This window comes from Balaenoptera physalus (assembly GCF_965194825.1).
Source record: "Balaenoptera physalus genome assembly, chromosome: 5".
Taxonomy (NCBI): Eukaryota; Metazoa; Chordata; class Mammalia; order Artiodactyla; family Balaenopteridae; genus Balaenoptera; species Balaenoptera physalus.
In genome coordinates, this window is record NC_138884.1 from 116963772 (window position 1) to 116980768 (window position 16997).

At 35.0% G+C, this 16997-nt stretch overlaps 1 protein-coding gene across 1 annotated transcript in view; it reads left to right on the forward strand.

Annotated features, from left to right (window-relative positions):
• Positions 1-16997, forward strand: part of ARHGEF38 (Rho guanine nucleotide exchange factor 38) — a 148556-nt gene that overhangs the window by 104021 nt on the left and 27538 nt on the right. Inside the window, exons 5-7 of the mRNA XM_082463099.1 lie at positions 419-436; positions 11869-12068; positions 14927-15060. Of these exons, the coding sequence (XP_082319225.1) occupies positions 419-436; positions 11869-12068; positions 14927-15060 (352 nt within the window). The remainder of the gene's footprint in view (positions 1-418; positions 437-11868; positions 12069-14926; positions 15061-16997) is intronic.

Here is a 16997-nt window from a genome sequence, read left to right on the forward strand (position 1 = left end):
AACACTATAGACAGAGATATTATAAAGCACTTGATAGTAGTTTTCTGCAAGTCAGTAACACTTTCCTTTGTAACCTTGTTATCTCAATTTCTCCTAATTACTATGTTTAATAGATTTTTATTTCATAATATAAACAAAGATTAACATTTAAATCCATTTTCAAATGACTAAAATTTACAAACTATAATCTGAATCAACAGTTTTTAAACCTTATATAAAGTGTGAAACAAATATGGTGGATACATACTAAAATAAAGTTTTAGGGCTATTATAAAACTAATTCTATAAAACCTTCATGAAAATGACTTATTGCATTATTTTACATAATAAAATTTTAAAACTTATATATAATGTTTGCTTATTACCTCAAATATCTAGATTTACATGAATTTACTTTTTGCTTTTCCTTTTCTTACAGGAAAATATACATGCAAGAGTAAGTACTTTTGTTTAAATAATAGATATCAAATGTTAAAATCATGGGAAAAAGCTGATGAATATTTCTGTGCAAATCAGATTTTTAGTTTTTACAATGATGTTCATTGCTTTCAATAAGTCAAGATTCCAAAGACATTTACCCTAGATATTATTGGTGCATTTATTTCCAATTTGTCTGAGATGATCTTACATATTAAATTATTATTATGTGTACCTTATTAAACTTTTTAGAAGAATCTTGGGGTATAATTTACTTAAATCACAAGTTTGCTGGTGCCAGGAACTCTTTGGGAACTGCTTATCACACATATGTTTAGGAATCATTTTAATGTGTTCAAAAATGTTTCTTCCTAAGGACAACATTAGTCTAAAAAGTCTCAGATTAATACCATAATATTTTTGAAGGTTACATAGATTAATGTATAAAAGAAAAGCTTCCTTATGCATTACAGTAAAATATTCTGTTTCTTCTGATTTGGACTCTGATTTACAGAGAAAAAAATCATACACACACATACATAGCATGAAAATGAAATATTAAGATGAAATAATTGGTTACTAGGACAATATAGAAATTATCTTATAAAAGCAACACACACATACACATACTTTGCAAGATGTCCATGTTTATAGAAGAACAGCATGTCTAGTCTGACTAACATTGAAAAGAAGATATTGATTTGAATATGAAGTCAAATTTACCAGGACTTAATAAAGCACGTATTTGCCTTAGCATGGCCAGGAACTATCTGAAGTCCTGAGTTCCTAGTCTGCTTGTGCGTGTGCGTGTGCGTGTGCGTGTGTGTGTGTGTGTATGTGTATACATTCTAAACTCCTGAAACTTTACAACAAGAAACACAAAATTTACGAAATAAAAATTATATTAATTTAAGCTGTAAATATCTGCCATTCATGCTTTGGTGCAGAGCAAACTTGAGGAAAGACAGAATTCCAGGGTGAGGTGGAAGAATCAGGTATCATACAGGAGACCTGTAGACTAAGGTTTTATACCCCAGCCAAGCTGAGAAGTTAGCTTTTGGCATACCAAACAAGCACCCAGTTCTCTCACTTTATAAGCCTTTTCTTTCAAAAGGAAAAAAAATATCCTACAGTATAAACAGATATGATTAGATTTGTTCAAGACCATTTGAATTTGAAGAGGAGCATAATAGAATAGGGCCTTTTGGTCCTTTCACACACCAGAGCTTTCCTGGCTTCTCTTCAATGACAGTTGATGGTATTGGAGGGGTGGGGGATTGCTGTCTCATTATCAAGGGCCACAAGCCTGTGGCCCTGGCATTGTGCCTAGGACTGGAGATTCACAGAGCTGGGGATGAGAGAAGAACTTCGTATGCTACACATCTATTCTACACATACGATGTATGCTACACATAACGATGCTACAGAGAAACCCAAACCAACGTTGTGGCCAACCCAAAACTTAGATTTCTTTTCCTAGAGCTTAGGTCTTTATAACCAAAGATTGAGAGACAGAGACAGACAGAGAGAGAGATTCAGAGAAGGAAAGTGAGCAAATCTTTTAATACATTAGCATGCACAGGCTCCTACATACAGAATACTTAAAACAAACAGCGCCTTGTATTGAAATGCTTGCTTAAAAAATTGCACTGGCTCCTGCGGCAGTCCTGCTGTGTGGGTGTTAGCAGGCTGCTTATGCCCCCCTCTAACCCATTCTATACATCAAGAGCTCGAAAATAGGAAGAAGAGTCATAGCGTGTAGCTGCATGAACGCCAAAGCCACGTTTGCCATGAGTTATTTTCCTTCCTGTTTCTCTCATTCAGGGCAGGAGGCACAGACGCTGCTACCTAAAAGGGCAAAAGGCAATGTCAAATGCTATGTAATTGTTGGGCTCCTTAGTAGCTAAGGCCAAGAATGTCGCAGCCAGAGTGGTGCATTTATGAGATGTGGGTTTTAAAGTGGCTTCCAAAAAATGTCTTACTTATGGAAGCTGAAAACTGTCTTTTATGCAAACATCAAAACAGTATTAAAGTGACAAGAATCATAGAATCTTCCACCAAAGGGTCTCCCCCAAAGCATGGGATACAAGTCCCATGTTCTAAAGCAAGAAAAATATACCTATTCTAAATTTACCTCCAGAAATACACTGTTTTATCTTCAATATTTGTACTTTTCTATATGCTTCTCTGCCTGACCAGTTATTTCCACCTTTGGATCTCAGGGTTTCAATCAATCTCAAAATGTTATGTTATTTTTTTCTTAAGTTTTGTATTTTTAAAATTATTGAAGAAACACTGAAAACATAGAAAATCGAAATGAGGACACGGAAGACAATTGGTAGTCACATTCCAGAGTGAACTATTTTAACATCACATGAGTCCCTTACTTCCCTGCAATTGTTTTCTCTACACAGACACCTGTTGACTAAACTAGGACGGCTATGTATTTCCTGTATGTCAACTTGCTATCTCTTTATCAATACATCATGAGCATCTCTCTATGTCAGTAAACATAAATCCACATTGCTTTATGACTGCATACTATTCTATCTGATGTATATACCATAATTTAGTTTACCAAACCCTTACAGATACTTGAAGTGTGTCTGTCTTGCAAAGATTGACTTTACGTGTTCATTCTTATATGTGATCTTTGAATAATAGTTTAATTATTTTCTTTGGATGAATTTCTAAAAGTGGAATTGCTAGATCAAAGGGCTTTTGATACTTATTGCCAGATAATTAAAGAAAAGTTGAACTAATTTATAGTCCCACTATCATATATAAGTTGTCCATTTATCTACTACTTGCTAGCACTAGATAAAATTAATGTTTGTATCCTTACAACTTATGGCAATGTAATAGGCCAAAAGTAGCATTGTATTGTTTTCATTATCATTAAAAATAATCTTGTGTTTAACCATTTGTATTTCACCTCTAATGAATTATCTTTTTTATTGTTTGTTCACTTTTACTGAGATGTTTATCTTTTTCTAAAAGATTGATAATGGCTCTTTAATTAGCAAGTATATTATCCTTTTTTCTATCTTATGTACTATGAATAATTTTTCCAGATTATCATTTGACTTTTAACATAGTGTATAGTTGCTTCTGTTTTCATTTTTATCCATACAGTTTTACAGAGCTAAATTTTAAAATAGATTTATCACTTTTTTCTATTGTAGCTTTTGGATTTTGTATCTCACTTAGAAACCCCGAGTTTGTTTTAAACCGTAATCCCATGTTTTCGCCAAGATCTTATATAATTTCATTTTTAACATTTAAATCTTTAATCTATCTAGAAATTATTTTGGTGTAAAGAATCCATTTTTATTATTTTTTTATATGACAAGCTAATTATCACAATACCTGATATTGAATGGTTCCTTTTTTCCACTGAGTAGGAATGTCATATTTACCACATAATTTCCATACCTACTTGTATTTATTTCTTTATTTTCTATTTTGTGTTTGATTTCCATTTGCCCATATATGTACCCATACCAAACTGCTTTCATTTCTGCAGCTTTATATTTTAATATCAGGTATAACTAATCTCAGCTCAGTATTATTCCTTTTCAGAATTTTCTTGAATATTCTTGCATGTTTCCTTCTTTAAAAACTTTCTCTTTTGTTAAAATTATATCTACCCATGGTTTAAAAAGCCAAATAGTTCTACAGGATTTAAGAAGAATAGTAGTCTACTGTATAGCACAGGGAACTATATTCAATATCCTGAGATAAAGCATAATGGAAAAGAATATAACAAAGAATGTATATATGTATATAACTGAGTCACTTTGCTGTACAGCAGAAATTAACACAACATTGTAAATCAACTATACTCCAATAAAATTTTTCTTTTAATTAGAAAGAAAAAAATAGTAGTCTCCTCTTCTACATGCCCCTAAATGCTCCTCACCAGAACACAAAATTTTCACACATTTTAGTTGACTATTTTGGTATTTATCTTCATGACTCCAAAAAAAATTTGGCTCTTCCTTTTTAGGTATTATGTATTGACTTCCCCCTATGGAAGACAAGAATCTCTCTCTCTTCCCTACCCGATCTCCACTACACACACACACACACACACACACACCAGTCCCATCTCACCATTCTCCCTATGTAGTTACATTGTAATTTGAATTAGAACAATAATCAGTGCTTGAATTATTATACATGAATAAATTTCTTTTCAGAGCTAAACCTTGGAATAAACGGATTACTTGTTTTTCTGGGAGTTAACTATTGCCTTTTTTCCCGCCTTAATTTTCTTTGTACTAATCATATATGCTGAACTCACAGCCAGTCATCTTGAAGACAGCCAGGTGAATTTTGTATGCTATCAATTTCATCTCCCTGTAAAAGCCTCTCCCAGAGCCTTCTGACCTTCTGAGTTTGGACTGATGACACTGGGCATCACTGTCTTTTAGGAACTCCCCTCCCATCATCTAGACTTTCTCTTTGCCTCTTTCCTGTTTTTAGTAGAGGACATCCTGCAATAGTTTCCCCTATTCATCAAAGAATGCATGGGAAGGAAAATTTTAAGAACTTTTATATCAAAAATGTCTTTATTTTACCCTCACACTTGATTTATATAGTTTGATTTCGTATTTTACCCTCACACTTGATTTATATAGTTTGATTTCGTATAGACTTCTAAGTTGAAAATCATTCATCTTCAGAATATAAAGGTAATTCTTCATTGTTTCTAACTTTCAGCATTGCTACAAGAAATGAAAATGATTCCTAATTGTTTGCTTTTAACTATTTAGTTTTTATGTTTCCCTGAAGGATTGTAGGCTTTTCTCCTTGTCCCCAATAATTTGCAGTTTTATGGATTCCAAGGTAAGTCCGTTTCATACATTGTGCTGTGTGCTCAGTGAGTTCTTTCAACCTGCTAACTCATGTTCCTTGAATTATTTCATAGATGATTTCCTCCCCATGTGTTCTGCTCTCTCTTTCTGAGACTCTTATTATTTTGATATTGGAACTCCTAAGACTGGTCTTCTAATTTTCTTATACTTTCTTCCACTTTTGTATTTTTGCTCTTCTCTCTGGAAAGTTCCTGAACATTTTCTCCAATACTTGTGAGTTTTTATTTCTGCTATTATCCTTTTAATTTCCAAGAGCTCTTCCTTAGTCCTCCAAATGATCTCAAGGTGCCATTTGTGTAGCACCTTAAGAATTACGCTGTTTCTTAACCAGGTTTTTAACTATTCCTTCTTATTCTAATTCCCACGCCCCTCTCCCTTCACTTCCATAGGTCTCAAGGACTCAAGTTAATGAACCTTTGGAGGAGTGATTAAATAATTGCTTCTCCATATTACTGGTTCTTTCTGGTCTGCTATATCAATTACCATTTGCTCATCTCCTTTACAGCTTCTAAAATTTGTTAGTAGTTCTGTATTTGTTTTCAAAGCAATTTTAAAATTATGACGAGTGTTATTTGCTTATTATTTGCATAGCAATATGCAGTTTCCTCTAAAGTTGACTTGTGATGTTTTTAAAGGAAAGTAAATTGAAAAAAAATTCAATAACAGTATAGATGGTTTGTGGCTTCTATAAACTAAATATTAAATTTAAGATATTGTGGCCATAAAATAGAGGAAATTCAAAGTAATATGATCAATAGTTACATGATTAGTTTTCCTTCATTTTCTCCCTCAAATTAAGAAATATAGATATACCTCAATGTTGAGGTATATCTGACCTTTTCTGTTTTCATCACAGTTTTTACATTGTTTAAATATCATTTTAATTTTCATTGTGCAACTGTTTTCTTGTATTTGATGCAAAGCTCTTTATAGCAAAGCTGGATCCTGCTAAAACAAAGCCAGCTGTGTTTACTTGACTTTGTAATGTTCCAATAATAATTTGTAATGAGATTAGTGTAGCTACTTTCAGTACTAAATATTTGCCAAAGTATTCATGATAAGATAGAGGAATATGAAACAGAATTACAAATTAATAACTACCTTAGCTTTCAGCACAATATGTATGGGGAATTCTTACGCATTTGGTTACTTTCTGCGGGGGAGGCATGTGATAATTGGCTGCTTGACTGCACTGGGTTATATCACACATAAGACTCATCTGCCTGGCACAGTTGTCAGAACTCAGTCTTACTGGGAGGGATTAGATAGGGTGAGCGTTGTGGCGCTGAATGCCTGGAGTGTCGTTATCTAGGAGCACATCCTCTATCTTTCCTACCATATTGCTTGTCTGTGTGATGTAGATGGCAGAGCATCATTGCTCATCACTTGGGCAACTGTCCACCGTGCTTATCTGAAGACAAAGGTGTCTGGGAGATTTCTCATTTTTGAGAAAAGCTTTTTTAATATTCACATCTGTGATGCTTTTAAGAGAAACAGTCATCATTCGTTATTGTTATTATTGTCATTTGAAACGTAAAAGGGAGAGAATAGAACTTTGATGCCAAAGAGTGATAGAAAAAGAAGTAATGTTAAGATCTGGACAGAACTAAAGGGCCTACATTGTTGTTTTTTTTTAAATTATCTTTATTAGAGTATAATTGCTTTACAGTGTTGTGAGAGTTTCCGCTGTATAACAAAGTGAATCAGCTATATCCATATGTATATCCCCATATCCCCTCCCTCTTGCATCTCCCTCCCACCCTCCCTATCCCACCCCTCTAGGTGGTCACAAAGCACCGAGCTGATCTCCCTGTGCTATGCGGCTGCTTCCCACTAGCTATCTATTTTACATTTGGTAGTGTATATATGTCAATGCTACTCTCTCACTTCGTCCCAGCTTACCCTTCCCCCTCCCCATGTCCTCAAGTCCACTCTCTACGTCTGTGTCTTTATTCCTGTCCTGTCCCTAGGTTCATCAGAACTTTTTTTTTAGATTCCATATATATGTGTTAGCATATGGTATTCCTTTTTCTCTTTCTGACTTACTTCACTCTGTATGACAGACTCTAACTCCATCCACCTCACTACAAATACCTCCATTTCGTTTCTTTTTATGGCTGAGTAATATTCCATTGTATATATGTGCCACATCTTCTTTATCCATTCACCCGATGATGGACACTTAGGTTGCTTCCATGTCCTGGCTATTGTAAATAGAGCTGCAATGAACATTTTGGTACATGACTCTTTTTGAATTATGGTTTTCTCAGGGTATATGCCCAGTAGTGGGATTGCTGGGTCGTATGGTAGTTCTATTTTTAGTTTTTTAAGGAACCTCCATAGTGTTCTCCATAGTGGCTGTATCAATTTACATTCCCACCAACAGTGCAAGAGGGTTCCCTTTTCTCTACACCCTCTCCAGCATTTATTGTTTCTAGATTTTTTGATGATGGCCATTCTGACTGGTGTGAGGTGATACCTCATTGTAGTTTTGATTTGCATTTCTCTAATGATTAGTGATGTTGAGCATCCTTTCATGTGTTTGTTGGCAATCTGTATATCTTCTTTGGAGAAATGTCTATTTAGGTCTTCTGCCCATTTTTGGATTGGGTTGGTTTTTTTTTTGATATTGAGCTTCATGAGCTGCTTGTATATTTTGGAGATTAATCCGTTGTCAGTTGCTTCATTTGCAAATATTTTCTCCTATTCTGGTTGTCTTTTCATCTTGTTTATGGTTTCCTTTGCTGTGCAAAAGCTTTTAAGTTTCATTAGGTCCCATTTGTTTATTTTTGTTTTTATTTCCATTTCTCTAGGAGGTGGGTCAAAAAGGATCTTGCTGTGATTTATGACATAGAGTGTTCTGTCTATGTTTTCTAGGTTGGTTTTTTGATGGATCCTGATAAGCAAGAAAGGACAGCAGCTCAAAGATACAAGTATATTCTTTAATATACCTGGGAATTTTTTTTGTAATTAAAAATTTTTAAATATGTATATAACAATAAGCCACACTGATAAGTTATCTTATTAAAATTGAGTTTTGTTTGATTGAATTGTGTGATTACATCTATATTTTGATGGTATTTTCAGTGATTTTTATAAGACTAAGTAAACTGTTATTTGGTGATAGTAAAAAGGAAAACTCAGAAGAAATCTGATCTTATTCATAAGGATAATGATTTCTTCTAATCAAGTTAATACCTTCCATATTCCTGACTTGTTCTTATTTAAGGAATTATTTCTACTTAAGTGTCTAAATTGTTGAAGAATTTATGTTTAAGATATAGAAAGGTGTTGTCCTTCATATTCAAAGGTTTGGCTACTGATATACCATCAGTGAGAAAATATGTTTTTTGTCATTATTTTTTCAGTATTCATAATAGATTTATATTTTTTCCCAACCACTTCACCCAGTCTTCTTGTAACCAGTAATATCTCTCTCTCCCTCTCTCCCTCATTTCCTCTTTGTCACCCTGTCTCCTTATTTCCCTTCCCCCTTCCTTAGTAGATTTGGTGCAAATGGGTAGGAAGTACAAGATAAAGTCTCTCAAAGCAACTCTTTTTTGGCAAAGGAGGCAAGAATATACAATGGAGAAAAGAGAGTCTCTTCAGCAAGTGGTGTTGGGAAAGTTGGACAGCTGCATGTAAATCAATGAAGTTAGAACACACCCTCACGCCATACACAAAAATAAACTCAAAATGGCTTAAAGACTTATGTATAAGACATGAAACCATACAACTCCTATAAGAGAACATAGGCAAAACATTCTCTGACATAAATAATACCAATGTTTTCTTACGTCAATCTCCCAATGCAATAGAAATAAAAGCAAAAATAAACAAATGGGACCTAATCAAAATTTTAAGCTTTTGCACAGCAAAGGAAATCATAAACAAAACAAAAAGACAACCTATGGACTGGGAGAAAATATTTACAAATGATGCAACTGACAAGGGATTAATTTCTAAAATATACAAATAGCTCAATTCAATAACAAAAAAAACAACCAAACAACCCAATCGAAAAATGGGCAAAAGACCTAAATAGACATTTCTCCAAAGAAGACAAACAGATGGCCAATAGACATATGAAAAGATGCTCAGCATTGCTAATTATTAGAGAAGTGCAAATCAAAATTACAGTGAGGTACCACCTCACACCAGTCAGAATGGCCATCATTAAAAAGTCTACAAATAATAAATGCTAGAGAGGGTGTGGAGAAAAGGAAACCCTCTTACACTGTTGCTGAGGATGTAAATTGGTGCAGCCACTATGGAAACCAGTATGGAGGTTCCTCAAAAAAGCTAAAAATAGAACTACTATGTGATCCAGCAATCTCATTCCTGGGCATATATCCAGACAAAACTATAATTTGAAAAGATACATGCACCCCTATGTTCATAGCAGCACTATTTACAATAGCGAAGACATGGAAACAACATAAATGTCCATCAATATATGAATAGATAAAGAACATACGGCATGTATGGAATATATATGGTATATACGGTATATATGGAATATAATGGAATATTACTCAGCCATAAAAAAGAATGAAATAATGCCATTTGCAGCAACATGGATGCAATTAGAGATTATCATACTAAGTGAAGTAAGTCAGAAAGACAAATACCGTATGATATCACTTATATGTGGAATCTAAAATACGGCACAAATGAACATATCTATGAAAGAGAAACAGACTCACAGACATAGAGAAGACTTGTGGTTATCAAGGGGGAAGAGAGTAAGGAAAGGGAAGGATTGGGAGTTTGAGATTAGCAGAGGAAAACTATTATATATAGGATGGATAAATAACAAGGTCCTACTGTTTAGCACAGGGAACTATATTCAATGTCCTGTGATAAACCATAATGGAAAAGAATATATATATGTATAACTGAGTCACTTTGCTGTACAGCAGAAATTAGTACAACATTGTAAATCAACTATTCTTCAATAAATTTTTTTAACTTAAAAAAAAAAGCAACTCTTTACTCCACCGCAAACCTTTATCATTTATTTTGATTTTCCTTTGAAAAATGTTACCTTTTGGTTTGATTCAGTCTTTGTCTCTATTACAGTATAATCATTTTCTCAACATATGAATAAAATTCAGGACCATTGTGCAATTTTTTTTAAAAAAATGTGGAATGTAAAATAACAGCACATTACAGAAAATCTGAGAAATCTGTCACTTCGGTTTACAAGTATTCATTGAGAGAATACTATTTGTCATGCTGGAGATATAGTGGTGACAGAGAAATTGAACATAAACTGGTAAATAAAGAAAAAGGATGATTCCAGATAGTGATAAGTGCTATAATGAAAATAAAATGGGGACATGTGACAGAGTGACTGGGGTGTGTGTGTGTGTGTGTCTGCATGTGTGCACTTACATGTGATAATCAAAGTTCCTTAGTTTCTCATTCATCAAACGAAGAGTTCAAACAGGTGGTGCCTTCAGGTCTTTTCTAATGATGCAAAATTTCTAATATTGTTCAATGTTTTTTAGATCCGTTTCACCATTTCAATTATGTGGTCTGTTGTCCACCCATATAGTATTTGAAACATAGTAATTAAAGAATGAAAAATCCACCCATCAGGATTTGAAAACAGTGTCTATACTCTCTCTCTTCTAAATAAAAACCTAAAGGAAAACAAATGAGTGTATCCATGTATCAGAAGGGACTCAAAACACAATTTTCATCCATGTTCCATTTATAGTATCTCTTTATTTGCCTCTTGCATAAAGAGGCTATTAGACATCACTGCTTTCTGGCTGAATGAATTGAATACAGTGGGTTGGACAACGGCATGACCAAGCTGGTAGCTTTTTCATTTCCTGTGAACTACTTGGCCAGTTGGAATGGCTCTAGTCTCATCTCAGAAGCTCCGAAAGGAAGAGTCAGGGGTGAGTGCTCACTTTTGTGTAGCCATTTGAAGATCTGTGGGCTAAGAAGAGTTCCACACGGAAAGTCATGGAAAGTCATTGTGTAATAGCAATGATTAGTGATAATGATGATATTAACAATATCTAGAGAATGTTGCATTTATTATAAATCTCTTTTGCGGAGTGTGATAGAACCTCTGAAACACTATAAATTCAACTTCTCAATTTGGTAGAAGAAAGAGGACAAATTATGTTTAGATTTTTAAATGATGAGCTTATTCTCCTCACTTAATATTCACAAAAATACCATCAGGAAAATGCATTTTTATTCACTGTCATGGGAAAATGCAGTCTAGAATTGTTTCCCACTATTATTATAAAGCCTGTTATTTAAAAAACTGTTAAGTGGAACATGGTTGGAAATCATGCTTTGAGTCCTTTCAGGTGGACAAATATACTTATTTTCTTTTAAATTTTGTTTAGTAGTAGGATCTTTCAGCCTTGCTTCTTTTTGCCATCCATTGCCCTTGCTTTCATTTAGAAACTGAACATAGCCAATGGAAGGGGAAAAGGGTGAAAAACAGTTTCAGGATTAATCATAAAAAAAAAAATCACAAAAATAAAAAGAAGATAATAAGACAAATGTTTGTGAAACAGATATTAATTTATCTTTATTGCAGAGGCAAACCAAACTTACTGGACATGGGCTCTTTGATGATCAAACCAATTCAGAGAGTGATGAAGTACCCCCTATTACTGCGTGAACTCCGGAATTCCACCCCTCCCTCTCACCCAGACTTTAGAGCACTAGAGGATGCCTTTGCTGCAGTGAAAGATATTAATGTAAACATCAACGAACTTAAAAGACGGAAGGATTTAGGTAAGAGGAGATATGATCAATTGGGGGTTTTCCAGCGTTGGAATATTCTGTTCATGTTTCGGAGAATCAGAATGTCTCAGTAGTTACAGCAGTTGCAGTGATAATGATCATTTGATATTTAAAGTTAGAGGCTAGGGAGGAGAGGATGGTTTTGCCTTGCCAGCTAGCTTCAGGAGAAGATCATGAGGCAAAAGATTGACAACCTTTTATTGAACAGCCCTATACTCAACCTCTTTTGACCACTGCATGCCCGATGACATACTGTGGGCTGAAGACACCCATAGCATATGATCCTCCTGTTCTTGGCGTTATGCATGGTAGGAAGGAGGCATGGCCTGGTAGCTGGGAGCAGTGAAAAGCTAGAGCTGAAAAGGGGTGGTGAGAAGGGCAGATACAGGTAATATGGCCCAGCTAACACATCAGGCTTATTTGGTTCTGGAACACAAAGAATGGGTATTTTTTGGCAATTAATTGCTCCACTGAAGGGAGAAAGTATATTTCTTTCTCAAATTAACTAATTATTGTTAACTATTTGTTAGCTAAGATGTAAAGTTCACCTCTAAAGTAGAATGTAGGTTTCAAATCAGGAGGCACAATTAGATGGTTCCTATCATCTAATATGTAGTAGTGCATTGGGATAGACCATAGGTCCTCTCTCAGTGTGATTTGTGTCCATAAGTTCTTGATTGGCTTTGTACTTCTAACGTTAAATCTCAATTCAACAGTTAAAGCAATGGTAGGACTGTGGAGCTAATTGGTCCAACACTTCGTTTATTTTTATTGTTTGTATTTTCTAATTTTTTATTTTAAAAATTGTATATATTTGTATTAATAAATTGTAACTATAAAGAAAAGTGAAAGTTGTAGAGTGAAAGATACCATAAACAAAATGAAAAGATAGCCCGTAGACAAAGGATTACTATCTAGAATATATAATTATTGATATTAAATCAGTAAAAACATTCTAATACAAAAAAGTTAATAATAAAAATGAGCAATTCACAGAAAGACCAGTAAGTTTTTAAATGCTAAGATTCACTAATCATCAGGGAAATGCAAATTAAAATCGCAGTGACAAAGTGTTCCCAGCCTACCAGATTGGCAATAAGATTTTTAGTGGAGAATGTTAAGTGCTGAATCTCAGTTTGCAGGTGAGAATGTAAATTAGAATCACCACTTGGGAGAACAATTTGACAATACCTATTAAATTGAAGAAACACATACCCAAGATGCAGAAAATCAGTTTCTAGATATTTGAGAAACTGGCTCATATGCTCGTGGAGAGGTATACTAGCAACTAGCATTGTCCGTAAGAGCAAAAGAAAAAAAAGGAAAAAAAAAAAGAAACAAGCAGACAAAGAAATGGATAGTGGCTTGCATATTAATCCAGATAATGGATAAACTGTGTTTTATACACTATGATACCATGAAAACACAAAATTAATTAAAGTACATGTATCAATTAGACAGATCTCGAAAACACAATGTTGAGTTTTTTAAAAAGTAAATTAGCAAGTGACAGAAGAATGAATGCAATATGGTACCATTTTTACAAGGATTGAAAATAATACTATACACTGTATGACTACATACCTACAAAGTAAAGGCATGAAAATAGATACAGATATAATAAACCTCATAATTTTGGATCACAGATCCCTTTAGGGATCAAAGATGGGGCTCAGAGAAGTTTCAATTGTTATGTGATTTTTTTAAATAAAAAGATTGGAAACAAGGCAAAATGTTAAGATTTGACAAAGCTGGGAGATGGACAATAGCTGTAATATTATTTTAACTTTTCTGTTTGCTTAAACTTAAAATTTCAAAGTTTTAAAGAGGAAAATTTTTTCTACTCCCATGATTCCAGTTTGCATAGCTAACATTTTAGTAAGTTCTCTTCAGAATTTCTATGTCTTTTTTTCTATTTTTTTCTTCTTTTTCCTTCTTTCCTTCCTTTTGCAAATGGTACTACAATTTGCTGGGGCTTTTTAAAAACTTAATTTTATATCATGAACATTCTTCAGGTTAATACGGTCTTCTTTTTCATGGTTCCATAGTATCCCATTCATGAGTGTATCATAATTTATTAAACCATACCTCCATGAGTAAACTTTTAGATTGTTTCCAACATTCTGCTCTTAGAAAAAAACGCTATAGCAAACAAAAGTTTGTATGCCTCATTATGGAAAACAGATTCTCTACACGGACTTCCTGGTCATAGACTATAAATATTTTCACTTTTATAAGACTCTGCCAAATTGTTCTCTACAAAAACTATATTGATTTAATCCATGTCAACAGCGTATAAGAATGCTCCTGTCTCCACACCATTACCAAAACAGAATGTTAGGAATATTTAACATTTTGAACAATATGAGAGGTGAAAATCATGTTAAAGATAAAAAAGTACACCTCAGAGAGGTCACTCAGCTTACCCCAAATCTCTCAGCTGGTGGAGAGACCACCCTGGGATGGATCCGAGGTCTTCTTATGTTGGCTGCAGTTGTCTTTCCATTAGTTAGGTCTTGATGCTTCATTCTAGAGACCCCAGATAACAAGTGTATTGTCTGAGAAGAGAGAGTTTTTTCCAGTATCAGGAATTTCTTTAATGTGCGAGGTAAATGAACCTTGGGCTTTGAGGAGCTCAAGTCCTAGGACAGTTTCTGAAGGTCAGTGGGGTGGGCGTCTGGAGCTGTGACTGGGCGGAGGGGCTGGAGCATATTGCATCGGTACCGGAGGTCCGAAAATCATAAAGAGCGGTATCTTAAATTTAAATATTAATCTTGAATACTTTGGATGGAACACACACTTTCTGTGCCTCACATGTTCAGATATGTTATTGCATTCTTCCGTTTCAGTTCTAAAATACAAGAAGAACGATGAGGATGAATCACTTAAAGATAAATTGTCTAAACTAAATATTCATTCAATTAGCAAGAAATCAAAAAGAGTGACAAATCATCTAAAGATTCTGACCAGAGGAGAATCACAGGTAATTTTTCTTCTTGGGCCTCATACATTTTCCTGGGGAACACGAATGCTGACGTTTTTGTGAGATTTTGTTTTATCGTTATCAGAGCTGTTTCTAGAACACACTGAGAATCGAGGTAATTGCCCTCGATGCTGTTCCTTTCTCCCTCTCTCTCTCTCTCCCCCTCCGTTTTGCGGGATATTGAGTGGGGGTTGTTCTGACACTGTCTTAGCTATGGTGCTTCCATTCAGGAGGAGGACAAAGGAGAGGTAAAGACATAAGAACAGGGATCAACAAGGGATGCCCCAGGAGTTCTGACACCATCAAATAGCACATACTCTCACCTAAGGCAATGCCCTCCTTTCATCCCTGTCTTATTTCTGCTTTTTAAAAAACCTCATTTCTTTTAGTTCCCTTGATGGTCATCTTATATTTATTTCACCTATGAAAATAATGTTTAGGTGCATACCTTAGCATGACTTTTCCTACCTGTTATCACTTTCCTCTTCCCCTACCCCCAGGTGCACATTATATCACTGGGTAACTCTTTGGTGTTAGCTGTTTAGCCTGGCTTGAACCATTTGCATCTCACCCCTAATAAAGAGTGAATGGATTAGCAAAGGCTCTCCAACTTTAATGTGTATAAGAATCACCTGAGGAGCTTGCTAAAACAGATTCCAGGGTTCTACCTGGTTCAAAGGTGCAACCTAGACGTCTGTATTTTTACAGAGACTACAGGTATTTTTAAGCTAATAGATCTGGAAATAAGTGATCAATGGAACACACTTTGAGAATCACAAGATAATAAGTTCATGGCCCAGAGGTGGTAATACAGTGGGCTTCTAACCAAAAGTAAGCAGAACAATTCTTAAGACACTATATAGTACTTTTGCCCCCCTTCTCGTGCGTGATTTCATCCTTTGTTATGTTAACATCTCTAACAAAGGCTTTTACTTTGAACTAGCGGCAACTGGTTCAGCTCTGCTTTTAGATAGCTCTTCCTATCTACCTTACCCTTTGGCTGCTGTGGTCTTTTGGCTTTTCATTAAGTCTTTCCTGCTTTTGGACCACTAATCTAGAAGTGGCCTCTTCCTCCTCTGAATGCCTAACACAGTGTATCTCAGTCTTGGCACTGTTAATATTTGCAGGCGTCATCACAGAAATTAAGAGCAAAGTTTCTGAAGTCATTCAGATCTGGGTTTGAATCTCACTTCTGCCACTTAACAAATATTTGTCTTTGGGCACATAACTTAAATTCAATGTAATCATCTGTAAATTGGGATATATAGTAGGACCTAACACATGAAGTGGTTGTGAGGATTCAATGAAATGACGCTTATAAAGAAAGGACTTAACACAGTGTAAGCATTCAATATATTGGCTATCATCATCATCATTATTTTATATTGTATATAAAATATTGTTATTTACCTTTTAATGTGCGGACTTCTTACTTCCCACGTGGATAAAAACTTCTTTATGCATGGTGTATTAATCGTATCTTCTACTTTCTGTATTTTATGATGTTTTGACATCTTAAAAAAGCTTCCTGGCTGAAGAAAGACACCGCTTGTAGGGCTAGCCCACTCTTATAGAGGGCAAAGGACTCAGCTGGAATCACTTCTTTCATTTGCAAACCAACCAATCCTGGGTCTATAGCCCCAACCAGCTCCTTATCTAACTCTCACACGTGAAGCCAATATTCCCTGCCCTAAATCCTGCCAAGGCCAGGTACCAGCCAACCAGAGACTACCTCCAGAGCCCAAAGCCTGCTGGAATTACTCAAACTGGCTAGTCCTAAACATTTTACCCTGCCCCAGCTCTTTCTATGGGATTTCTCACAGAAACTCCAATAAAGGCTCTGGCCTTGACTTTTCCCTTGCTCCTTTCTGCCAAATGACCAGAACTTAGTGATTCCCCTGTGGCCCTGCATGACATGCAGTGACCCCCTATCTAGG